General features: G+C 37.0%; 1 protein-coding gene across 3 annotated transcripts; it reads right to left on the minus strand.

Annotated features, from left to right (window-relative positions):
- Positions 1-2,376: 2,376 nt before the first annotated feature.
- LOC114198979 (uncharacterized) lies at positions 2,377-27,694 on the minus strand. 3 transcript variants are annotated; one of them, XM_088028444.1, is made up of 6 exons: positions 27,595-27,694; positions 26,674-26,757; positions 21,580-21,706; positions 21,153-21,248; positions 9,412-9,441; positions 2,377-6,158 (listed from the first exon to the last, which is right to left on the minus strand). In XM_088028444.1, the coding sequence occupies exons 2-6, from the start codon at positions 26,704-26,706 to the stop codon at positions 4,801-4,803; spliced, it is 1,644 nt and encodes a 547-aa protein (XP_087884570.1). In that variant the 5' UTR covers positions 26,707-26,757; positions 27,595-27,694; the 3' UTR covers positions 2,377-4,800. The 3 variants fall into 3 exon arrangements, with proteins under 3 accessions (XP_087884570.1, XP_087884569.1, XP_027946515.1); XM_088028443.1 differs by having other exon boundaries at positions 26,674-26,859; XM_028090714.2 differs by lacking the exon at positions 9,412-9,441 and having other exon boundaries at positions 26,674-26,859.
- Positions 27,695-27,958: the final 264 nt, after the last annotated feature.

Here is a 27,958-nt window from a genome sequence, read left to right on the forward strand (position 1 = left end):
ATAATGAATAAAACAATGAGTCACTAAATTCTACTCCTGAAATTAATATTACAATGTATGTTAACTAACTGGACTTTAAATAAAAACTTGAAAACAAAACAAAATAATGAGTAAAACAATGAAATAGAAGATCAGTAAGGAAATAGAAGACTTGAACAATACAAGTCAACAGACAAAACAGAATACTCAACCCATTAATAGCAAAACACTGATTTTTGTCTTAAGTGCATTTTGAACATCCTTCAGGATAGAACAAATAATTAGCTACAAAACAAGCCTTAATACATTTTAAGAGACTGAAAATATACCACGTATCTTTACCAATTACAATGGAATGAAACTAGAAATAACAGGACAAAATTCATATATATGTGGAAATTAAGCAACACACTTTTTGAAGTATAATTAATATGCAATTCTGTTAGTTTCAGGTGTACAAACATATGGATTCAACAATTCAATACGTTACTCAGTGCCCACCACACTAAGTGTAGTAACCATACAACATTATTACAATAGTATTGGCTGTATTCCTTATTTTTTATTTTGCATCTCTGTGACTTTATCACTGAAAATTTGTACCTTTTAATTCCCTTTGTCTATTTAACCCACCCCCACACCCATACCAGCCTTCCCTCTAAGTAAATACCAGTTCGTTCTCTGTTTTTAAGAGTCTGGGTTTTTTGTTTTGTTTTGTTTTGTTTGGAAACAATATACTGTTAAGAAAACTAGATTAAATAAGAAATCCAAAAATGAAATTATAAAACAATTTAGGATAAATGAAAATTAAACACAACTTACCAAAAGTTATAGGATGTAGTGGGCCCAGTGGAATGAAACTAGAAATCAATAGCAGGAGGAGAAGTGGAAAATCCACAAATATGTGGACATTAGAATTTTAACCAGTGCATCAAAGAATAAATCACAAGAGAAATCACAAAAGATCTTGAGACAAACTGAAAAACGTTACATACCAACTTACAGAATGCATCCAAATCAGTGCTAAGAGAAACTTATAGCTGTAAACATTTACATTTTAAAAAAGATCTCAAATCAATAACCTAACTTTATATAATATGGAATTAGAAAAAAGAATTTAAACCCAAAACTATCAGAAGAATGGAAATAATAAAGATTAGAGCACAGATAAGCAATATAAAGATCAACAAACCCAGGAGCTGGTTCCTTGAAAATAACGGCAAAATGGAAAAACTTTTGGCAATTGACTATTAAAACAGACGAGAGAGAAGACTCAAATTACTAAACTCAGAAGTGAAAGTAAGGACTTTACCAATTTTACAGAAATAAAAAGGATTATGAGAGAATACTATAGCAGTTGTAGGCTAAACAATCTGATAATCTTGATGAAATGGGAAAACTACAAATATACCCCTAGCAATACACAAAGTACAAAAACAATGCAAGAAGAAATAGAAAATCCAAACAGACCTTTAACAAAAAAAGGAAATTAAATCATTAAGCAAAAGCCTCCTGACAAAGAGAAGCCCAGGTCCGGATAGCTTCACTGGTGAATTCTTCCAAACATTTAAAGAATTAACATCAATGCTCCTCAAACTCTTCCCAAAATTTGTACTAGAGGAATCACTTCCAAACTCATTCTATGAGGTCAACATTACCTTGTTATTAAAGCCAAAAAAAAGGGGGGGCGGAGGGGGCGCCTGGGTGGCTCAGTCATTAAGCGTCTGCCTTCGGCTCAGGTCATGATCCCAGGGTCCTGGGATGGAGCCCCACATCGGGCTCCCTGCTCAGCGGGAAGCCTGCTTCTCCCTCTCCCACTCCCCCTGCTTGTGTTCCCTCTCTCACTGTGTCTCTATCAAATAAATAAAATCTTTTTAAAAGGGGGGGGAACAATACAAGAAAAAAAAAAAGCTACAAGCCAGTAGCCCTTGTGAATACAAATGAAAATAGATACAAAATCCTCAACACAATATTAGCAATAATAACATGCTAGTGAATTCAGCAACCTAGTAAAAGAACTATATGCTATGACCAAATGGAATTTATCCCAGTCCTGTGAGCGTGGTACAACCTATAAAAATCAATGTAATGTTAGACACCTGGTGGCTCAATCAATTAAGCCTCCAAGTCTTGATCTCAGCTCAGGTCTTGATCTCAGGGTCATGAGTTCAAGCCTGGCATTGGGCTCCACACTGGTTGTGGAACCTACTTAAAAAAAAAAAAAATCAATGTAATGTGCTACATTAAAAGAATGAAGAGAAAAACTATATGATCAATTATGTGTCAGCTTCTCTCTGAAGAGAATGGTGAATATGGATGGGAACACCAGTGTCACGCCTGAGGTATAGTAAGGAAATAACTTGACAAAAGCAAATATTTAAATGTTCTTTATTTTTTTTTATTACGAAAGATACAGAGAATAAGAACCTACCTATAAACCAACAACCAGCCTTATCAATTTATAAGAATTGGCCATATTTGCTTATTTTTTAAAGAAGTAAATGATTAAAAGATATCTCCCTTTGCATCCTTTTCTCAATCTCATTTTTCTCCCCCTGCAAACAGATGTTACTACTGTTTTGGATTTAATTATTAGTTCCATGAATGTTGTAACACTAAATCTATATGGTATTTAGCCATATACACATAGCATCAATTTGCATATTTTCAAACTTTATATAAGTGGTACCGTCTCATACAAAATACTCTCTAGTTCAATTTCATTAATATTGTTTTAACATTTATTCATGTTTGTTTTTTGGTTTTTTGTGTGTTTTTTTTTTTAGATTTATCCATGTTGATAGAAGTATCTCTACTTCATTCCTTTTAACTTGGGCTATAACTTACATTCACCCTAATGGTTATTTTGATTGCTTTAAACTTTTCATTCTCAAATGATGCTGAAATAGACTTTCATGTACATCACCCTAAACACATGAGGAGAGACTATAAGAGGTTTAAGTATGGAACTGCTGGGTCAGAGAGTAACCACATTTTCAACTTTACTAGATATTGCTAAATTATCCTAAATACAACTACTTCCAATAACACTGTATGAACATTCCTACTGCTCCACATCTTTCCAGTTATTGGCTCTGTGACGCTTTTGCCAATATGATGATTTTGAAATACTTCACTGTGGTTTTATTTGCATTTCCCTTACTGTAATGGATATAAACAATTATTCTAGTAAACGCAAATCCATCCTTTATTTACAGGTATAAACCATCTTTATCATATGCAGAATTTCTACAAATAGGTCAGGTTCAACAATTTTCTTGCTGTCTTAAGAATTCATACTTCACAGATGAATTTCAGAACAAAGTTGTGAAATTAAAGGGCAAAAAGACCTGAGGAATTTTGGTTCTAATTGCAGCTAATTTGTGAATTAGGAATAACGTAACATTATTATCCTGAGTCTCTTTAGCCTAGATTATATGCTACTACTCAGTTTATTATTCTTCATTTTGCTGAGTCTAGAGAATCTATTGTTTTATATTTAACTATAAGCAATTTCAATTCAATTTCAGCTTTAAATAACTTTAAATAACTCCATGAGGACATAGTCTTAGTATTGGTCACTATTGTCTCCTCATATCTAAAACAGTGTCCAGCAAACGGTAGCTACTCAATATTCACTGAATGAGTGGAAGCGTGTATTTCAAATATGTAAAAGCCTATATATGTCTGTAACTTTTTTCCCTCAATCCCCTTTTCATTTCAATTTTAGAACCATAGGTTAAAAATTTTACAAACTTTATACTTTTTCTCTGGTATGAAACAATATAAATGCTTCTTAAATTTACCTAGATTCACCCAATACAATTGCCTGGGCCTGGTGCCTTTTTTTGGTTAATTGTGATACTCTATTCTTTTTCTTGATATAAATGAGTTCTATATTCCTCTCTGTGAATCCTCATTTTCTTTATATTGATTGGTTTATCCAATTCTCTTTAGAAACTTCCTAAAACTGGTTGTAGATGTAGGTCTACTACTTGTGTCTATATTAATTATTTACCTAAAGTATGAAGACTCCCACTTATGTTTCTAAAATTTTTGGGTTTTCTCAATTCTGATCTGCTGCTTCCCAGGGATGTTTTCCTTTGTCCATTGAGGAATCTTGTTCTAGCTGTGAGGAGTAAGTGAATTAATATATGTTGAATATGTAGAACAGTGCCTGGTGCATAGTAGGCACTCAATACATGTTAGCTATTATGATTTATTGAATATCTGCTATGTTTAATGTGCTACGTGAAGCACTTTACATGCAAATTTATTAATATGCATCAATCTACAACAGACACTATTTCATTTAATAATCACATTTCTACAATACAGTATCCTTTATTATCCCTATTTTAAGAATTAAAGAAAACCCTGAGGTTTAGATAAGTCAAACAGATTACTCAAAGTCACATAATGCCACAGTAGTGGTAGAGCTATGATTTTCCAGAATCTAACCTCTTAGTCCTGGGAAGTGCCTAGTGCTCAGAGAAGGAGACTGGAATAAAATAAGGCTGAAAGGTATAGAACCAGATAATGAAGTGCCTCATAGACAATTTTAAGACTGTGGATATTAGCTTAAGAACAATAGTAAGCCCCCAAAAAGTTTTAAATGGAGGCAGTGATGCATTCTTACACTCAAAAAAATCAGTTTGGGGGCATGATGGGAAATGAATTTAAAGGGACCAAAAGTTGATACAGGAAGACCTGTTAGAAAGCTACAGCATGGTGATCAGGTGAGATGAATCTTAGACTAGGGCAACAACATTAGAGATAGAGAAAAGAGTATAAATTCTGGAAATATTTATGAGATAGTGTCTAAAGGACTTGGTGATTGACTGGATTGGGTGGTGAGAGGGACTCCCCAAGATGGATTCTCTGATGATGAGCAAGGTGTGCATGCTGCCTGAAAGTTTTCTTGCATTCCTTACATTCATAAGGTCTCTCTCCAGTATGAATTCTCTGATGTTGGGCAAGGGATCCACAGTAACTAAAAGCCTTTCCACAAACGTTACATTCATAAGGCTTCTCTCCAGTATGAACTCTCTGATGTTGAGTAAGGGATGAGTCATTGCTAAAAGCCTTCCCACATTTAATACATTCATAGGGTTTTTCTCCAGTATGAACTCTTTGATGTTGGGCAAGGTAGGCAATCTGGCTGAATGCTTTCCTACATTCTTGACATTTATAAGGTTTTTCTCCAGTATGAATTCTCTGATGTTGAGCAAGATGTGAATTCTGGCTGAAAGCCTTCCCACATTCCTTACATTCATAGGGTCTCTCTCCAGTATGTATTCTCTGGTGTACAGTAAGGTATGCACGAAGGCTAAATGCTTTCCCACAGACATTACATTCGTATGGTTTCTCACCAGTATGAACTCTCTGGTGTTGAGCAATGGATGATCTATTGCTAAATGCTTTCCCACATTCAATACATTCATAAGGTTTCTCTCCAGTATGAACTCTCTGATGTTGAGCAAGGTAAGCAAACTGGCTAAAGGCTTTCCTACACACCTTGCATTCATAAGGTTTTTCTCCAGTATGAACTCTCAGATGTTGAACAAGATGTGCATTCTGACTGAAGGCTTTCCTACATTCCTTACATTCATAGGGTTTCTCTCCAGTATGAATCCTCTGATGTTGAACAAGATTTGATCTCTGGCTGAAGGCTTTTCCGCATTCTACACATTTATATGGTTTCTCTCCAGTATGAATTCTTTGATGAAGAGTAAGAGATGAGCTCTGGCTAAAGACTTTTTCACAGTCATTACATTTCAAGAGTTTCTTCTCTGTATAGATACTCTTGGGCTTAATGGCCATTAAATTTTTTTTAAAGATTTTCTTATGTGTATCATGTTTATGTACTTTCTCCTCTTTGGTGATTATCTGTTGTGTATGAAGCAGTGTGTTCAGATGGAAACTTCCCCAAGATTTGTTATATTCTTGTGCTCTTTTATTAATAAGGGCTTCTTCATGAGTGATTGTCTCTTCTTTGAAACATACCTTCTGATTTACTGGCTGTCTCTCAAAATGGCCCTCGCATTTCCATTCTTCTCTCAAACTGGAATACTCAAGGCCATAGCTTGTGAGTTTTTCTGTTATCTTCTGTGATGATTGTGCTTCATAAATGTCCTGCTTTGAAGTTAATTCTTCAGTCTCACACATAGATTCCCAGCCTGAAAAACAGTAATTTAAAAAAATGTCTCTTCTATCATGTACCAGAAGGAACATTTGTGAAAGTACATTCATAAAGTGAAGTATGTGAATTCAATAAATAAATAAATAATAAATAATAAATAAATTTAATAAATAAAACTACAAGAACATTTGCTTTTGTAGTTCTGATGTTTGCAAGAAACTGAAAATAGGACACACAGAAACTTGAGGAGGAATGAATAGAATTTTAAGAAAGTCAGTAAGGTAAATCTCAGGTCAATAAGGAATTATAGAGGGGGAGGGACTTGGTTGTAATTTTATGCATGTATGAATAACACAGGCACTGAAATAACCTCCATTTTTATAGTTGCTTCTTTCAAGAATATTCATTGAAACTTGTGCCATATATTCTCCTAAATGCTTTTGATAGGAAACAAAACAAAGATCCTTAACTTTGTGGACCTTATATTCTTAGGAGAGATAGGAAATAAATGCTAAATGAGTAAATATTATTGTATATTAGGAAGTACTAATTGCTACAGGAAATGAAAGGCAGGGTAAAAGAGATTAGGAATGTTAGTGAAGCAAGAGGTAGGAATAATTAGTAAGTTAACATTTAAGCAAAGATTTGAAGGAAGTGAAGAAGTTTGTCACTCACATTCTAGGCAAAGGAAACAGCCTAAAAGCAGAAGCATGTTTGCTATGTTTGAGGAATAGCAAGAAGGCCAGTGTTGCTGGAGAGGTGTAGTAGATGAAGTCAGGAGAGAAAAGATTATTTAAGCTTTATATGCTTTCTAAGGAATTTGGCTCTTACCCTGAGTGGGACAGAGAACTACTGAAGTGTTTGTGGAGTAGAGGAGTGATACCTATTTACAGTTTAATAAATATACTGAAAGGTGGCAAATAGGGAAGAAGCAAGGGGACCTATGATTTTAGTAATCCAGGTGAAGATGATAAGTAACCAGACCAAGGAGCTATCAATGGAGGTATAGCGAGATGGTCAGATTCTAGGTGTATATTGTAGGAAATGCCAAGAGGATGACAGATTGAATATGAAATGTAACAGATTGGATATGAAATGTAACAGAAAAATGAGATAAGCAAGCCATCAAAGTCTATGGTCTGAGCAATGGCAGGATGGATTAGCCATCAACAGAAAGGGAAGGCCATGGGCACAGCAGGTTTAGGTGCAGAGATATGGAAGATCTGGAATTCAGTTTTGAATATAATAAACTTAAGGTGTTTTTTATTTTTTTAAGGTTTTATTTATTTATTTGACAGAGAGAGAAACACAGAGAGAAAGGGAACACAAACAGAGGCAGAAGGAGAGGGAGAAGCAGGCTTCCTGCAGAGCAGGGAGCCCGATGCAGGGCTCGATCCCAGGACCCTGGGATCATGACCTGAGCTGAAGGCAGATGCTTAATGACTGAGCCACCCAGGTGCCCCAAGGTGGTTTTTAGATAATGAAATGGAACTCCTGAGAAGGCAGATGGACCCATAAGACTGAGTTTAAGATAGAGGTCTCTAGGAATTGCCAACATATACATGGTAGTTTTGTTTTGTTTTAAAGATTTTATTTATTTATTTGTCAGAGAGCACAAGCAGGAGGAGCAGCAGGCAGAGGGAGAAGCAGGTTCCCCTCTGAGCAGGAAGCCCAATGCGGACTCAATCTCAGGACCCTTAGATCATGACCTGAGCTGAAGGCAGACGCTTAACCGACTGAGCCACCCAGGTGCCCACCAGCAAATACATGGTAGTTAAAGAGACTATATTACCAAGAGAATAAGTGTAGATAAAGAGAAGAGAAAGGAGCAAATAATGAACAACCCTAAAGCATGCCAACATTAAGATATTTGAGAAAAGAGAACAAAACAAAACAGATTAAGAAGGAATAAGTGTTAAAAAAAAATGTTAAGGGGCGCTCCCCCATAAATTTGCATAAAGGGAGAAGATGCATACTTTGCTTTTCTATATAAAGAACCAACAATGTAAAGACATTAATTCTAAATCAATCTATTACTTCGATTCACAATCAGAACTGCATTGTGAATTTTTTAAAAAATTGTGTAATTAAGAATTTGGCAGGGGGGCGCCTGAGCGGCTCACTCGTTAAGCGTCTGCCTTCGGCTCAGGTCATGATTCCAGGGTCCTGGGATCGAGCCCCGCATCCAGCTCCTTGCTCCATGGGAAGCCTGTTTCTCCCTCTCCCACTCCCCCTGCTTGTGTTCCTTCTTCTTGCTGTGTCTCTCTCTGTCAAATAAATAAATAAAAATCTTAAAAAAAAGAATTTGGCAGGATTTTGTCAGTGGTTCCCAAGTAGTAACCCTCTAAATCCTCTATATTCCTGGAAGGAGTGTCACTGTTATTCATAGTGAGCCCCTTGGACCACATCTGCTAGTTCATAACTACAGTTTATGACTCATGACATGCCCCTATGTAGTGTTTGCTAATGTGATGATTTAGGATGGAGGCTAGCCATGCCAGAAAGACCAACCACGTGACTTAAATCGTTGGTGTTCTGAGCCACCATGATATCAGTTTGACTTTTGGGAAGGGAAAGAGGCTGGGGATTGAATCATGTTGGGCACTGGGCAATGACTCACTCAGTCATGCCTACATAATGAAACCGAAACACAAATACCCTGTACAATGATGCTCTCTTGAGAGCCTATTCTTTTGAATACTGAAATGTCTGGAGGGCCCCTTCATGTTTGCAGCTCTCTCAGACCTTGCTCTTGGTGTCTCTACTTTTGGCTGGTTCTTTGTATCTTTTGTTAAAACAAAACTGTAATCATAATATAGTTCTTTCCTGACCTCTGTGAGTCACTGTTGTGAATTATCAAACGTAAGGGTGACTGCAGGTACCCCCTTATCAGTAGCCAGCATGTCAGGAATGAGCGTGGCCCTGAAGATCCAAACTTGCAGTTGGTGTCTGAAATAAGCACAGTCTTCTGTAGACTGTTCTTTCAGATTTTGCAGTTTGGCAAACTGACTTCAAGAATTTTTTTAAATCCTAAAGTATATCAAAAAAGTAAACATGTGTATCTAGGATAGACTATGTGTTGTCCATAAAAGATGCATTAATAAATTTTAAAAGATTGAAATCACAAATTATCTTTCTCAATCATAATAAAATGAAACTAGCAATCAATAGCAAAATGAAAACTGGAAAAAATCCACAAATATGTGGAAATTAAACACTTAAACAACCAATGGGTCAAAGACAATATCACAAGTTATCTTGAAACCAATGGAAATAAAAATATAACATACCAAAAATTATGGGATGCATCAAAAGCCGTGCTAAAAGGGAAATGTATAGCTGTTAATGCTTACATTAAAGAACAAGAGTTCAAATCAACAACCTAACTTTACATCTTAACAAACTAGAAAAAGAGTAACTAAACCCAAAGCTAGGAGAAAGAAGAAAATAATGAAGATTGAAGCACAGATAAACAAAATAAGTAGAAAAGTAATAGAATCAGCAAAACCAAGAGATAGTTATTCAAAAAGATCGACAAAACTGACAAACTTTTTTTGGGTTGACTAAGAAAAAAAAAGAAGACGTGAATAACTAAAATCAGAAATGAAAGGTGCCACATTATTACCAATTATACAGAAATAAAAAGGATTCTAAGAGAGTACTATAAACAACTGCATGCCAACAAATGGGGTAAACTGGATAAAATGAACAAATTCTAAGAAACACACAACCTACCAAGACTGAATCATAAAGAAATAGAATATCTGAACAGACCCTAGTTATAACTAGTAAGTTGACTGAATCAGTAATCCGAAACCTTCTAACAAGAAAAGGCCTAGGACCACATAGTGTCTGTGGTGAATTCTATCACACATTTAAAGAATTCACACAAATCCTCCTCAAACTTTTCCAAAGAAATGAAGAGGAGTGAAGACTTCCAAACCCATTCTATGAGGCCATCATTACTCTGATACCAAAGCCACACTAAGATACCATAAGAAAACTAGAGACCAATATCTCTTATGAGAATTGATGTAAAAATCATCAATAAATACTAGCAAACTGAATTCAACACCATATTATATGGATTATACACCGTGACCAAGTGGAATTTATTGCTGGAATGCAAGGATGGTTCAGCAAAAATTAATGTAACACACATTAACAGAATGAAGGAAAAAAACATCATTTCAATTGGTGCAGAAAAAGCATTTGACAAAAATCCAACACCCTTTCATGATAAAAACACCAACAAACTGGCAATAGAAGGAAACTACTTCAACATAATACAAGCCATATATGAAAAGCCCATAGCTAAAATCATATTTAAGGGTGAAAGACTGAAAGCTTTCCTCTAAGATTTCCAGGAGCAAGGCAAGAATGCATACTTTCACCACTTCTAGTCAATATAGTACGGATGTTCTAGCCAGAGCAATTAGTCAAGAAAAATAAATTTTAAAAATCCAAATTATAAAGGAAGAAGTAAAATTATGTGTTTGTAGATGACATGCTCTTATATTAGAAACACTAAAGACTCCACATGCCCCCACCACCCATTAGAACTAATAAATTCGGCAAAGTAGGAGGATACAAAGTCAACACATCCAAATCAGTTGCATTTCTATACATGAACAATGAACAATCTGAAAAGGAAATTAAGAAAACAACTCTATTTACAATAGCATAAAAAAGAATAAAATAGGAATTAATCAAGGAGGTAAAAGACTTGTACAGTGAAAACTACAAAACATTGCTGAAAGAAATCAAATAATATGTAAATAAATGGAGATATCCTGAATTCATGGATTAGAACATTAATATTGCTAAGATGTCCATACTACCTAAAGCTATCTACAGATTCAGTGCAATCCCTATCAAATCCCAATGATGGGTTTTTTTTTTTTTTTTCAGAAATAAGAAAAATTGATCCAAAAATTCATATGGAAAATCAATGGACCTCAAATAGTGAAAATAATCCTGAAAGGGAAGATCAAAGTTCCAGAACAAATCTGGAAAAGGAAGAACAAAGTCTCATACTTCCTGATTTCAGAAATTTCTACAGAGCTACAGTAATCAAAACAGTCTGATACTATCATAAAGACAGACATACAGACTAATGGAATAGAAAGTAGAAAGCCCCAAAATAAACCCTCACACATATAGTCAAATGACTTTTGATAAGGGTGCCAACATATATGAAAAACCCAGCTATTATCATTCTCAATAGGGAAAAACAGCACTCTTCCACTACAGTTAGGAATAAGACAGGGATGTCCACTCTCACCACTGTTATTTTTTTTTAAAGATTTATTTATTTATTAGAGAGCATGAGTGGGAGGGGCAGAGGGAGAAGGAGAGAGAAACTTAAGTAGACTCCACACTGAGTGCAGAGCCCAACATGGGGCTCTATCTCATGACCCTGAGATCATGACCTAAGACGAAACCAGGAGTCGGACACTTAGCTGACTGTACCACCCATACGCCCCTCTCACCACTGTTATTTAACATAGTACTGGAAGTCCTAGCCATAGCAGTCAGACAACACAAAGAAATAAAAGGCATCCAAATCATTAGGAAGAAGTCAAACTTTCACTATTTGCAGATGATATGATACTCTACATAGAAAATCTAAAAGACTCCACCAAAAAATTGCTAGAATTGATACATGAATTCAGTAGAGTCATAGGGCAAAATAAATGTGTGGAAATCTGTTGCATTAGTGGCTAAGAGACACATGAAACAATGCTCAACATCACTTATCATCAGGGAAATACAAATCAAAACCACAATGAGATACCACCTCACCTCACACCTGTCAGAATAGCTAAACTAACAACTCAGGAAACAACAGATGTTGGCAAGGATGTGGAGAAAGGGGAACCCTCTTACACTGTTGGTGGGAATGCAAACTGATACAACCACTCTGGAAAACAGTATGGAGGTTCCTCAAAAAGTTAAAAACAGAACTATCGTATGACCTAGCAATTGCACTATTAGGTATTTATCCAAAGGATACAAAACTACAAATCTGAAGGGATACATGCACCCCAATGTTTATAGCAGCACTATCAACAATAGCCAAATTATGGAAAGAGCCCACATGTCTGTCGACTGATGAATGGATAAGGAAGATGTGGTGTGTGTGTGTGTGTGTGTGTGTGTATACACACACACAATGGAATATTACTCAGTCACCAAAAAGAATGAAATCTTGCTATGTGCAATGATAGGGATGGAACTAGACTATTATGCTAAGTGAAATAAGTCAGAGAAAGACAAATACCATATGATTTCACCCAAATGTGGAATTTAAGAAACAAAAGAGATGAATGTAGGGGAAAGGAAGGGAAAATAAAATATGATAAAAATACAGAGATAGGCAAATCATAAGAGACTCTCTCTCTCTCTTTTTTAAGTAGGCTCCATGCCCAGTACAGAACCCAGTGTGGAGCTCAAACCCACAACTGTGAGATCAAGACCTGAACCAAGATCAAGAGTCAGATGCTCAACCAATTAATCCATCCAGGTGCCCCAGGAGACTCTTAACTATAGAGAACAAACTGAGGGTTGCTGGAGGAAAGATGGGTGGGGGAGATGGGCTAAATGGGTGATGGGCATTAAGGAGGGCACTTGTGATGAGCACTGGGTGTTATATGAAAGTGATGAATCACTAAATTCTACTCCTGAAAGTAATACTACAGTATATGTTAACTAACCTGAACTTAAATAAAATCTTGGAAGGAAAAAAAGAAAGAAATCTGTTGCATTTCTATATACCAATAATGAAGTAGCAGAAAGAGAAATCAAGGAATCAAACCCTTTGACAATTGTACCAAAAACCATAAAATACCTAGGAATGAACCTATCCAAAGAGGTGAAAGACCTGTACCTAAAAACTATAAAACACTGATGAAAGAAATTAAAGATAACACAAAGAAATGGAAAAACATTCCATGCTCATGGATTAGAGGAATAAATATTGTTAAAATGTCTATATTACCCAAAGCAATCTATAGATTTAATGCAATCCCTATCAAAATACCAACAGCATTTTTCACAGAGCTAGAACAAACAATCCTAAAAATTGTATGGAAACACAAAAGACCCCGAATAGACAAAGCAATCTTGAAAAAGAAAAGCAAAGCTGTAGGCATCACAATTCTGGATTTCAAGTTATATTACAAAGTGTAGTGATCAAGACAGTATGGTACTGGCACAAAAACAGACATACAGATCAACAGAACAGAATAAAAAATCCAGAAATGAACCCACTACTATATGGTCAATTAATCTTTGACAAACCTATCCAATGGAAAAAAGACAGTCTCTTCAACAAATGGTGTTGGGAAAACTGGACTACTTTCTTATATCATACACAAAAATAAATCCAAAATGGAGGAAAACCTAAATATAAGACAGGAAACCATTAAAATCCTAGAGAAAGGGGCGCCTGGGTGGCTCAGTCGTTAAGTGCTTGCCTTCGGCTCAGGTCGTGATCCCAGGGTCCTGGGATCGAGGCTCACATTGGGCTCCCTGCTCCGCAGGGAAGCCTACTTCTCACTCTCCTACTCCCCCTGCTTGTGTTCCCTCTCTCGCTATGTCTCTCTCTGTCAAATAAATAAATAAAATCTTTTAAAAAAATTTAAAAAAAAATCCTAGAGAAGAACATGGGCAGTAACCTCTTTGACATCAGCCATAGCAACTTCTTACTAGATATGCCTTGGGCAAGGGAAACAAAAACAAAAACAAAAAAACTCTCGGGACTTCATCAAAATAAAAAAATTCTGCACAGCAAAGGAAACAATCAACAAAACTAAAAGGCAACCTACTGAATGGGAGATGATATTTGCAAATGACCTATCTGATAAAGGGTTAATATTCAAAATCTATAAATAACTTATCAAATTCAAAACCCAAAAAATAAATAATCCAATTCAGAAATCGGCAAAAGACATGAATAGACATTTTTTTTCCAAAGAAGACAAAGAGATGATAAGGGTGTCAAGACCATTCAATGGGGAAAGGACAGGCTTTTCAACAAATGGTGCTGAGAAAATTGGATATCCACATGCAAAACAATAAAGCTGGGCTCTTCCTTTACATCATATACAAAAGTTAACCCCAAATGGATCAAAGACCTAAATGTAAAACCTAAAACGAAAATACTTTTAGTTGCAAACGTAGGGAAAAAGCCTCATGACATTGAATTTAGCAATGATTTCTTGGTTACAATATCATAAAGCATAGGCACCAAAGGAAAAGTAAAACTGAATTTCATGAAAATTCAAATCTTTTATGTATTAAAGGTTATAATCAACAAAGTACAAAGGCAACCCACAGAATGGGAGAAAACATCTGCAAATCATGCATCTGAAAATGCATATATATCCAGAATATATAAAGAACTCCTACAACTGAACAAGAACACAATTAAAAAATAGGCTAAGGACTTGAACAGACATTTTTCCAAAGAAGATATACAAATGGCCAACAAGGATGAAAAGATGTTCAACATCATTGATTATTAGGGAATGCAGATCAAAACCACAAGATGCTACTTCATACTCATTAGGATGGCTACTATTAAAAAAGAAAGAAAGAAAGAAAATAACAGGTGGTGATGAAAATGTGGGGAAATCGGAACCCTGGGCACTGTTGGTGAGAATGTAAAATGGGAGAGCCTCCATGGAAAACAGTATGGCAGTCCCTCAAAAACTAAAAGTAAGATCCAGCAATTTCTCTTCTAAGTATATACCCAAAAAAATTGAAAGCAAGGTCTCAAAAAAGTATTTGTGTTCCTATGTTCATAGGAGCATTATTTACAATAGCTAAAGATGGAAGCAACCAAAGTGTCTGTCATTAAATGGATGGATAAACAAAATGTGGTACATACATACAATCTAATGTTATTCCACTCTTAAAAAGGAGGAAATTGTAACACATGCTACAACATGATTCAACTTTGAAGACATTATCCCAGGTAAATTAAGGCAGTCACAAAAAGACAAATGCTGTATGACTCCACTTTATATAAGGTACGTAGAATAATGAAATTCATAGAAAGAAGGTGGAATGGTGGTTGCCAGGGACTAGGGAAGGGGAGAATGGAGAATTACTGTCTAGTGCATATAGAGTTTCAGTCTTACAAGATGAAAAGAGTTCTGTGGAAAGATTCTGGTGCCTGTAGCAAAACAGTATGAATATACTTAATGCTACTAAACAATATACTGACATCTCAATAGCAACAACAGAAGCCAGAAAAGTATGGAGTGGTATCTTTAAGGTACTGATAAAACTAGTAACTGTCAACTTATGCATGCATATATTTAAGATTCTTACATGCATGAAAGCAAAATAAGTATACAAAACAAATGAACAAATTAATAATAACAAAATAGTTTGTATAAATAGTATATTTATTGATAAAGGAGTTAATACAGGAAAAAGTTCTGGGATATAAAAAGGAATGGTGAATGAAGAAAATGAAACATGGGTAAATCTAAACAACATTAACTAAACAAAATAATCGTCTAATTTTGTAACTTCATGAAACAAAATAATCACTTATGGGATTAAAAGAAATAAGAACTGAAAAGAGGGTAAGTGAAATTAAAACATTCTAAGGTTCTTATATTTTTAAGGGAGGAAAATAAAGGTAAGGATTAACTTTAGACTTTGTTGAGGTGACTATAAATGTTAACTTTTTTTTTAAAGATTTTGTTTTTCAGTAATCTCTACACCCAACCTGGGGCTCAAATTGACAACCCTAAGATCAAGAGTCACATCCTCTACTGCCTGAACTAGCCAGGTGCCCCATAAATGTTAAATTTTCTAAGCTAACTAATAGAAGAATAGAAATAAGACTTTAACTTTCAAATTAGCAGATGGAGTAAAAGTCAAGAAACAAGGAAAAAAATAGGAGAAGAATTTATAAAAGAAAATGAGATGTGGAAATAAGTCCAGTTCTATTAGTAATACCAAAATATGTAACTGACTATCATCATTTAGTTAAAAGGTACAGATTATCAGAGTAGACTAAAAAACTCTTTAGCTATATATACTCTTTACAAGACAAACACAGAAAGTAAGGGAGTACAGGGATAGAAAAACTACACCAAGGAAGTATTAACAACAGAAGGCTAGTAGAGCTACACTAATATCAAGCAATATAGTTAAGGGAAAAATCATCACTAGATTTAAAGAGGGTAACAATAATATATGGAAGAATTTACCAGAAAGATAAAACAATTCCAAAAACATGTGACCTAATAAAATAGTTTCAAAATATAAAAAATCAGTAGTCAGAGTTACCAAAAAAATTTATGTATTTACCATCAGAGTTTTTTAAACATGTCTTCCTATAATTGACTTCTCAGAGATTTTTTTTTTAATCCAATAAGGATCCAGAAGATTTGATAGCAAAATTAATGAGCTAATCCAAGGAACATATATCAAATGCTATATATTGCACAACCAGAAACATATTATTTCCTAGGACATACCAACTATTTACCAAAATTAACCACTGAGACATAAAATAAGTTTTAAAGAATTTGAGTTAAATAGACCATATTCTCTAACCACAGTGCAGTTAAACAAAAAACTTGAATTTGGAACCTAAAAATTCCAAGTAATTCATGGGTCTGAAAAAAACTTAATGGAAATTAGAAAATGCTTAGATATACATGATAACAAAAATGTAACCTATCAAAATATGTGGAATATAGTCCTAATATCATCTTTAAAAAAAAAGATTTTATGTTTAAGTAATCATTATACCCAGTATAGGGCTTGAACTCACACTCCCAAAGAGTCACATGCTCCACTGAGGGAGCCAGTCAGGTGCCCCTATTCCTAATAGTCTTAAGTGCTTATAATAGAAAAGAGAAATCCTCAGAAACAATGAATTATCTAACTTTAAAAGTTAAAAAAAAAAGTAGGAATAGCATACACAAACATAGGAAGAATTAAATAATAAGAGAAATATATGAAAAAATTTTAAAGATTTTTATTTATTTGACAGAGAGCACAAGCAGGGGGAGAAGCAGGCTCCCCACTGAGCAGAGAGACCGATGTGGGGTTTGATCCCAGGACCCTGGGATCCTGAGCAGAAGGGAGATGCTCAACTGACTGAGCCACCCAAGTACCCCCATGAAATTTTTAAAAAGATAAATTAGAGAGGATCAGTGAAGTGAACAATGTCTGAAAATACAAAAAAAAAAAAAAAGATAAATCCATGGAAAAATTTGTTTCTCCCTTTTTGGAAGAAAAAAGAGGTCATAATTATATATACTGCCAACTTTAGATAAGATAATGGACAACTTCAATCTAATAAATCTGAATATTTACATAGGTCATAAAAATTCTTAGAAAAATACTATAACTCCATGATTATAGGAAAAACAGGATCTTATAACAAATTGAATTAGTTGTTTAAATTCTTTTCATAAGAAAAAAAATCACAGGCCAAGGTGAACAAAGTTCTACCATTCAAAAAACAAAGAATTTTTATTTTACACAAATTATTCTAAGGAAGAAAAAAGAGGACTACCCACCAATAAATTTTATGCGACTAGTATCTTGATTCCAAAATCTGACAAGAAGAGTACATGAAAGAAAAACTGAACATCAGCCTTACTCACTGATTAACGTAGATGCAAAAAACCCTAAACAATATATTGGCAAACAGCAAGTAGCCGTGAATGAAAAAGATATAAGGATGGGTTTGCCTCAGGACTACAAAGTTAGTTCAACATTAAAAATGTAATATGTAATTCACCACATTAACAGATGAAAAACTAAAAACCATCTAATCATCTACAGAGAAAAACATTTGTTAAAACTCAAAAGCTTTCTATAATGAAACTAAAAAACAGAAACAAAAAGATATCTACCAAAAACCTTTAAATATCAGGGCTATTTATAACACAATATGGAAGCACTCTTTCAAAATATGAAAAGCACTTTTAAGACCAAAAGTGAACAAGAATGCCTGCTATCATCACACAACAAAATGAGATAAAAAGCATCCAAATCGATAAGGATGCCTTCACTATTAGATGACATACTATATGTAGAAAACTCAAAAGACTCCACCAAAAAATTGCTAAAACTGATAAATTAGTGGTGATTATAAGTGTTGCAGGATACAAAATGTACAGAAATCTGTTGCATTTCCATACACCAAAAGTGAAACAGCAGAAATAGAAATTAAGAAAACAATCACATTTACAATTTCACCAAAAGTAGTAAGACACCTAGGAATTAACCTAACCAAAGAGGTGAAAGACGTGTGCTTTGAAAACTATCAAACACTGATGAAAGAAATTGAAGATGACACAAAGAAAACATCCCATGCTCATGGACTGGAATAACAAATACTGTTAAAATGCCTATATTGACCAAAGCGATCTACACATTTAATGCAATCCCTATCAAAATACCAACAGTATTTTTCACAGAAGTAGAGCAGATAATCCTAAAATGCGTATGGAACCACAAAAGACTCCAAATAGCCAAAGCAACCTTGAAAAAGCAAAGCAAAGCTGGAGGCATCACAATTCCAGACTTGAGTTATATTACAAAGCTGTAATAATCAAAACAGTGTGGTACCAGGGGCACCTGGCTGGCTCAGTTGGTGGAGCAGGCAACTCTTGATCTTGGGATTGTAAATTTGAGCGCCACGTTGGGTGTAGAGATTACTTAAAAATAAAATCTTAAAAAACCAACAGTATAGTATCAGCACAAAAATATACACATAGATCAACGGAACAGAATAGACAATCCAGAAATAAAACCACAATTATATATATGGTCAATTAACTCTGACAAAGCAGGAAAAACTATCTGATGGAAAAAAGACAGTGTCTTCAACAAAGGGTGTTGGGAAAACTAGAGAGCAACACATAAAAGAATGAAACTGGACCACTTTCTTATACCATACACACACCAAAAAACCTAAAAATAGATTAAAAACCTAAATGTGAGATCTGAAACGGTAAAAATCCTACAGGAGAGCACAGACAGTAATTTCTCTGACATTGGCTGTAACAACTTTTTTCTAGATAGGTTCCCTGAGGGAAGGGAAATAAAGGCAAAAATAAATTATTGGGACTACATCAAAATAAAAACCTGCACAGCAAACAATTAAGAAAACTAAAAGTGAGGGGTGGGGCAGAAAGAGAGAAAGAAGCAGACTCCCCACTGAGCAGGGAACCTTACTCAGGGCTCACTCTCACAACCCTGGGATCATGACCTGAGCCGAAATCAAGAGTCAGATGCTTAACCAACTGAACCACACAGGCACCCCTCAGGAACATAATTTTGAGTTGAAAAAAAAAAAAAAAAAGAATTACATGCACCATATATTTTCACATGTAAAAAGATGAAAATACACAAATATAATATTTTGTTTAAGGGTAATGGCACAACTATTAAGAAAAGTCAAGAAAAGATAAGCAAAGTTGTAGAATAATGGTTTCCCCAGTAAGGGGTGGGGATGGGCCATGGATAGGGAATGGTTTATCATCAGGCAGGGGCCCTCAAAGGCCTATAATGGCATTGAAAATTTTCTCTTTTTTTTTTTTTTTTTTAAGTAATCTCTATACCCAACATGAGGCATGCTCTACCAACTAAGCCAGCCAGGCTCCCCCAAAATTCTCTATTAAGCTAAGAAGTAGGTACATGGGTTTTGTTCTATTATTATTTAAAATATCTGTATCTATATATTAATATAGATATAGATATCCTAATATACATACATGTGTGTGAGATTTATTTAGTAATAATAATTAATAAATACAATTTAACCACATATTCTTTGACACTACAGTTCCATATCAAACATTGTTCTTAAAAAGCTGAACAAAGACATAAAAGACTGGGGAGAAGTACTGGGGGGGGTGAGTTGGGGAGTGGTATTAACAGAAATATTTACAGTGCCCCTCATTTTCTTTTGAACTTTAGTCTTCCATTTTACCTTAATGCTTCCTATGTCTATCTAAAAATCCTTCCTATGCCACAAACCTAAACTCTTCATTTCTTCTGTCTCAAATGTTCTCTAGCTTCTCACCTGTGTTGTTGTTAGAGACCATCATCTTCTCTGTTACCCAGACTCCTTGGCCTCTCACCTTTCTCTGGGCTTCCTCGTGTCAGCTTTTCACATATGCCATTTATAGCTAATACTGTATCCCTGCTACTGGCCCATCAGTTGTTTGATAACTTCTACAAATATGTAGCACTCTAGCATTTTGCGGGTACTCTGTTTAAAAATTCAATACATGTTGGCGCCTGGGTGGCTCAGATGGTTGAGCGTCTGCCTTCGGCTCAGGTCATGATCCCAGGGTCCTGGGATCGAGTCCCGCATTGGGCTCCCTGCTCCTTGGGAGCCTGCTTCTCCCTCTGCTTCTCTCTCTCTCTCTGTCTCTCATGAATAAATGAATACAATCTTTAAAAAAACAAAAATTCAATAAATGTTGATGAAAGGAATGAAAGAATGAATGAACTTACCATTCAGAGAGAAATGAGGCATTTGGAGATACACTACTACTACTACCATAGCAACCAACAGCCTTTGAGTTCACAATATGAGAAAGGAACTATTAAAGCACTTTAAAAGTATATCCCATTTTACAGATGACAGAGTAAAAGTACAAAGAGGTTAAGTAACTTGCCCAAAATTTCACTGCACGTAAGCGTCAAGACTTGAACCTGGCACTTTAGTTACAACTGTCTGTACAACTCAAAAGTTTATCAGATTAGGAAAAGTTTTTTAAAGACTGCAAGAGACTTATGAAACTGGGAAGGAATGTGACTCAGAAGAGATACATGAGTTCTTAGAAAGGAGGGAGCACAGTATTAAAGGAGGGACAGTGAAGAATAACAAATTTGGGAGAACACTCTAAAAGGCCTCAAGTTTCTAGTAAGACCTAGAACGTCTGAGAACATGCCAACAAAGAAGAGTGAAGAGATGCCTCTAAGTCAAGCTGAGCTGTCACCTCCAGAGGTTTTTGCCTATTTCCTCTTCACTCACCTGAGCACAAGCCTTTTGCCAGCTCTCTCTTCACCATCCAGGGCTCTTTCCCTTGTTCCAACAATAATATCACACTGGGCTTAGAAAAGCAAAGTCCTGCATGTATGAGAAGAAACAATTTGGTCATGCTGTAGATATCCCAGAACTCATAACCAATCCTTTGATCAACAGGGAAGGGGGAGTTTACAGTAAGACAGGGATAAATGTGTAAAGGATGTGTATTCAAAATATAGGAAGGCTGAAGCTTCCAACACAGATTAATAATAGACCCGTCCACTGGCAACTTTATAAATATTAAACCATTACTTTGGCACAGCAAAAGACATTCAGCCAAGCACTGAGGATGCCATCCAAAGATGCACAGTGGTGGTAGCAAAGAGGCCCTTATGTGTAGAAACTCAATTTTACACGGACAAGATAGTCTTACCCAGGGACACCAAGATCCTATAGTTCTCCAACATCACATTACTGTACAGATGCCTTTGGGAAGAATTTAGACAGTCCCACTCCTCTTGGGAGAAATCTACAGCCACATCTCTGAAGGTTACCAGCTCCTGAAATAAAACAAATAAATGAATGAGATAACTTCATCTCTTACCATATTCACCTTATTTGTTCTGCCCTAGGCATACTGGGCTCTCCCTAACATTACATCCTCAAACCAAAGATGTCAAGCATGTTCCCCCTCAGGCTTTTTGTACTTCTTAAATCATTCTGTATAAAAATAGCAAGCTTTTACTCCTGTTCCCTATTTCCCTAACCCTCCTTTATTGTTCGGCATGGCACTTAATTATTTTGTTACTGTCTGCTCCCAGCCTCCACTAAAATGTGAAGTCCATGAGGGCAGAGTACATTTTTGCTTTGCTCACTGCTGTATCCCTAGTTATAGAACAGTATTTGGCACACATGAGGCATTCAAATATTTGCTGAATAAACTGAATTGATGAATGGTTTGAAAAGTTCAAGAAACTATGAGAGGATCAAAAATGAGACCAGAAAGTGCTGGGGTGCCTGGGTGGCACAGTCAATTAAGCATCCCACTATTGGGTGTTTTCTGCTCAGGTCGTGATCTCAGGGTCCTGAGATTGAGCCCTGTGTGTCTCTCTCTCCCTCTGCCCCTCCCCTTGCACACATTCTCTTTCTCTCTCAAATAAATAAATAAATCTTTAAAAGAAAAATGAGACCAGAAAGTGCTTGCTATATCTCTGAAAATTGTGCTAGACCAAGGAGAGCAAATCAATTCTATTAAAATTCAAATACTTTAATCCAGAGTACTTATAATTTTGTATAAAGAAATGGGTGTTCCGCTCAGAATACTGCTTCTGCCTGCAGGCTGGGCAAAGTTCTTAAAAACTTGGAGCTATGCTATGATTCAGCTGGATTCTAGGTTTCTATAATGTGACCACCTGATGAAAACTAAGGTATGTGTGTGCGTGTGCACGCACGCGCACGCACGCACACACACACACACACATAATTTTTAGAAGAGGTGAATCTGTCAAGGCAAGAAAACATTTATTGGGCATTTGATACAATTTGGTCATAGTTAAACTGTCTCTACAGAATAAAAATTATTAAAGTGTTTACTGGAGTGCCTGGGTGGCTCAGTCGGTTAAGTATCTGCATTCAGCTCAGGTCATGATGCCAGGGTCCTGGGATTGAGCCCTGCGTGGGGCACCCTACTCAGCAGGGAGCCTGTTTCTCCCTCTCCTCCCCACTCATGCTCTCTCTTACTATCTCTGTTGCTCTCTCTCTCTCTCTCTCTCAAATAAATAAAATCTTTAAAAAAATTATTTCTTTCAAAGTTATTTTTAAAAAGTGTTTTACAATACTCAGTAACATTTTTCTTATTTATAATTATATGAAGTAGTTTGTGAGTTTCTTCATCTCTGCCCTACCAATAACATAACAGAAACATTTGTTGCAGAAATGTTGCTGTTAAGAGTTTGGTTCATATGCCATATATGCTTCCAAAAATGTTTTCCTTACCTTACATAAACATATATAATAAATGTATAACTATTTTTTAATATATAACACGCATTTTTCTTTTTTTTTTTAAGATTTTATTTATTTGACAGAGAGAGACACAGTGAGAGAGGGAACACAAGCAGGGGGGAGTGGGAAAGGGAGAAGCAGTCTTCCTGCGGAGCAGGGAGCCCGTTGTGGGACTCAATCCCAGGACCCTGGGACCATGACCTGAGCCGAAGGCAGTTGCTTAATGACTGAGCCACCCAGGAGCGCATGACATACATTTTTCAATGATTCTTTTAATGAAAGTTAATGAAAATAATGACAATGTCAACATAATGAGCTTAAATTACTACTTTAAAATATTTGACCTCTAACAAATGATCTCTTAAAATATTTGATCTCTCTCTATACATACAGTGGAATAATATTTAGCCATAAAAAAGAATGAAATCTTGCCACTTGCAACAATATAATGGAACTAAAGTGTATAATGCTAAGCAAAATAAGCCAGTCAGAGAAAGATAAATACCATATGATTTCACTCATATGTGGTATTTAAGAAAGAAAGCAAATGAACAAAGGGGAAAAAAAGAAAGATAAACCAAAAACAGACTCTTAGCTATAGAGAACAAACAGATGGTTACCAGACGGGAGGTTGGGGGGGGGCAGATAGGTGAAATAGGTGAAGGGGATTCGGAATGCACTTGTCTTGATGAGCACCAAGTAATATATAGAACCATTAGATCACTATATTGTACACCTGAAAACTAATATAGCACTGTAAGTTAACTACACTGGAATTTTAAAAAAATTAAAAATAAAATTTTTATCTTTAACCAAATACTTGGTTTCAAAATCCATTCATAATTGTAATCAAACCAGGATGAAGAAAGTCAACAGTTCTTTTCACCTTTCTGCCCTCATAGAAACATGGCTCCCAGCTGAGAGCACTGACTACTTCCCTTGAATCCCTGTCATGTGGTGACTGTCTTATTTCCCACATTCCTTGTACCACAGCACGTGGAGGTAAGGCAGGTGATTTCTTTGCTCCTTACCTTTGTTTCTAGACCATTACGCCGCCCACGTCCCTAAAAGACACATAGTTTTAAATCTCATGAAATTAGACTCTATCATCCCTCCCTGTTTTAGTTGTTTACCAATTCCTGGTAGATACCAATACTCTGTCATTCCTTGAACACTTCAGCGCCTGGCTCACTGTCACTCTCTCCAATGCTACTCCTATCACACATAATCTTTGGTCATTTCAATATCTGTATAAATAATCCAACAACCAGGCCTCTCAGTTCTGTGTCCCTTGTCTCTTCCAGTAGTCTTGTCCTCCACACTTCAATAGTCATTCACTTCCAATGCCGTGCCTCAAACTTTGTCATTACCAATAAGTAGCAAACCCTCCCTAGTCACAACTCTCGCACTCTGACTTCTACCTCCTGTCTTCCAGCTTTTGCCCTCTGGTACCCCAAGTAGGATAATTCTTTGACCCCACTAGAACCTACAAATCACTGACTTACCACGTTTTCATTGTTCTCAATCCCACATCCTCTCACTTCCTAGCACAACCATTTATTATAATCACCCCCATGCATATACCCTCAACTTCCGTGCCCTTACCCACCTGGTTAAACCACTGCCATCTCTCAGCATACTCTATTTCTGTACCCTGAACAGCTGTACTTTGCTGGAGAAAATCACACCAATCATGCTAACTGGTCTCACTTTAAATTCATGACACTAACTTCAAGAAGGCCAAAATGCCCATATGATACATTGCTCTCGTCCATTCAGGTCCCACTCCCCTAAATGACCATTCCATACTTTCCCTCTCTCCTCAAATCTTCAATACCTTTTTCCTCATCCTTACTAATGATCTTGCTTTCTGTTTCACTCAAAAAACAAAATCCATTCTAAGAGAATTTCCACAAACTCCCACAATATCTACACATCTATCTGCACTGTCCCAACATACCTTAACTTGCTCCTATTACTAGTCTATGTGAACAGCCACTTTCTGAGCAAAGGCCAACCCCTCCACTTGTCCACTAGACTGCAGGCCCTCTTCCTCCTCAAGCAGTGTTCCAGCAATCCCCTCTTCACTTCTCTTTATCTTCAAATTTCCCTTTCTACTGAATCTTAAAAACATCCGAATACAGCTATAAACCCATCTTGAAAAAACCTTGTTGACCACACTTAAATTACCACAGCTAAACTATTTGAAAGAGTTGTCTGTACTTTCTATTATTTCTATTCCTGCCCTGAAGAATCATATCATACGACATGTGTAACAGAATCACTTTGCTCTGTTAAGAATAGACTAAAAGAGAGGAATGGTGGAAGTAGACAGAAAAGTTAGAAGAGCATAGCACTAACCTAGGTGAGAGGTGACAGTTTGGACCAGAACAGAAGCAGTGTGGTAGTAAAAGTGGTCAACTTCTGGCTATGTTTTGAACGTAGAACAAACAGAACTTCATGATGGAAAACTTTTAGCTTGAGCACCTGAGGTAGGGAAGTACGTAGAAGTTTCCTAATTGGTTTCCCTGTTTCTATCCTTGTCCCAATCAGTTTATTCTCAATAGCAGCCAGAGTGATTCTATTAAGTGAGAATTAGATCATGTCACTTCTATGCCCCCAAACTTCCAATGGCTTGTTTCACTAAGTTTGAGACATTTGAGTTTGAGGTATCATTATACAACCAAATGAAGATGCTAAGTAGGTAGTTGGATATACAAGTATGGATTTCAGGAGAGAGGTCTGGACTATATATAATTTGGTGGTGGTTGGCATGTAGATGGCATTTAAAGCCATGAGACAGAAGAAGATTACCAAAGGAGTGAGTGTAGGTGGAGAAGAGGACCAAGGACTAAGCCTGCTTACTTAACAGGTGCTCAATAAACATTTGTTGAGGGAATGAATATTTTGGCAGAGACTATAATGAAGAAGTTAGTCTGTATCTTGGGGAACAGCATTCCAGGCAGAGGGAACAGCAAGTGCAAGGCTATGAGTTAAGAATGTACTCAGCTCAGGGACGCCTGGGTGGCTCAGTCAGTTAAGCAGCTGTCTTCAACTCAGGTCATGATCCCAGGGTCCTGGGATCAAGTCCTGCATCAGGCTCCTTGCTCAGCAGGGAGCCTACTTCTCCCTCTGCCTGCTCTGCCTGCCACTCCACCTGCTTGTGCCCTCTCTGACAAATAAAATCAAAAAAAAAAAAAGAGAAAAGAATGTACTCAGCTCAAAAAAAAAAAGTGCTCAGCTCACTACAAGGAAGTTAGAATGGCTAGAACTGAGTGAGTGAGTTACAAATGGAGTGAATAGCTGAGTTCAAAAAGATAGTCAGGGACCAGATTATGTAGGGCCTTGCAGGCTAAGGCAAGGACTTCAGCATTTATCCTGAATGAGGTGGGAATCAACTGCTGGAGGATTTTAACGAGTGACATGATTAGTTACCCAGAAAAGTTTCAGCAAAAGCAAAGTTAATGTCTGTTTGGTTTAAAGAGCAGGAAAATATTTTAGGAAATAGGAAACACCAACTCACCTGGTACATGGCTTTAAGAAGTCCAACAGCCATTCTTTCCTCTTCTTGGCTCTTCTCTTGGGAAATGGCAGTGTCCTCAGATGACTGAGATGGGGAAGAGAACATGAAAAACTAGGGTTTCCTTGCAGCATCCAGGATCGCCAGCCTAGAATTTTTCAGCTTCTCTTTCCTTCTGCTGCACCCTTCCTTCCAATAGAGAGAAAGCATACTGGAGACCTAGAAATTTGTTTGCAATGCAATTTAACTCGTGTCTAAATCACTTCCTAATTTATTATTTTAGCAATAGATTTTCCTAGATTTTTACAAATAAAGACTCCAAGGAATGTAATCATTTACATAAAGGCACACAACTAATGAATAACAGTACCCAGCTCAAACAAAGGTCTTCCTGACTCCAGGCTTTCTCCCCTGCAATAGACCAGTGGTTCTGAAACTTGGTGGCACACTGGCATCACCTGGCTAGCTTCAAAAGATATTGGTGGCACAAAGTCTCACTCAGTCCCCCCACATACTCATTCTTAAAAAACTACAGCGCCAACCACGGTCCCACACACAGAACAATCAGCGGCCATGGGTATGGGCTGTCTCACACCGTCACGCTCTTCCACAGCCCCAAGTCTCAAAAACTAGGGTATCACAACCGACGTTTACATTCACACAACCCCAGTCACAAAGAAGCCGTGGGTACTGGAACAACGGGGGACACAATACCCTCCCACCCCCACTCACAGTCTCACACTCCGTAGCATCAACCATCGACTCGCTCGCACCCACAGTCACAGATACGACGTGCACAGGCACATCGGGTGACAGTCTCACACTGTATGACAACCAACCACCATCTCGCACCTAGAGTCACACCGAGGGCTCGGGCACCGACGTCCGGGTGACCCACAGGCCACTCCTCAGCCCATTCCCTACCTGCAGAAGTGAACTGCGGGAAAATCCCGTCCCCGCCCCGGAGGCTCTGGCAATCTCAATTCCGGCCCACCTCCGGCCCTGAGAATCTGATGGGAACCCACCCCCGCGGGCCCGGAAAAAAGCGACTGGGCCTCCGGAGGACACAAAGGGGCCGCCGGCCCAGTGCTCGCAGGGGCCACTGGGAAATGTAGTCCAGATCAGAAAAAGCGGCGCTGCGGAGTCCGACTGCACTGGCGCGCCGCCGCTGGGGGTTGGTAACACCGCCCCCTCTGCCCCGGGTCCTCGCACGCCGGCCTCTTCCTGGCCCTACAGAGGGAACCCAAATCTCACTTTGGGACCTGGGTCGGTCAAAGGAACCCGGTCG

This window comes from Eumetopias jubatus, unplaced genomic scaffold (assembly GCF_037043125.1).
Source record: "Eumetopias jubatus isolate StellerSeaLion01/CBP00866 unplaced genomic scaffold, mEumJub1_p1.0 scaffold_10, whole genome shotgun sequence".
Lineage (NCBI taxonomy): Eukaryota > Metazoa > Chordata > Mammalia > Carnivora > Otariidae > Eumetopias > Eumetopias jubatus.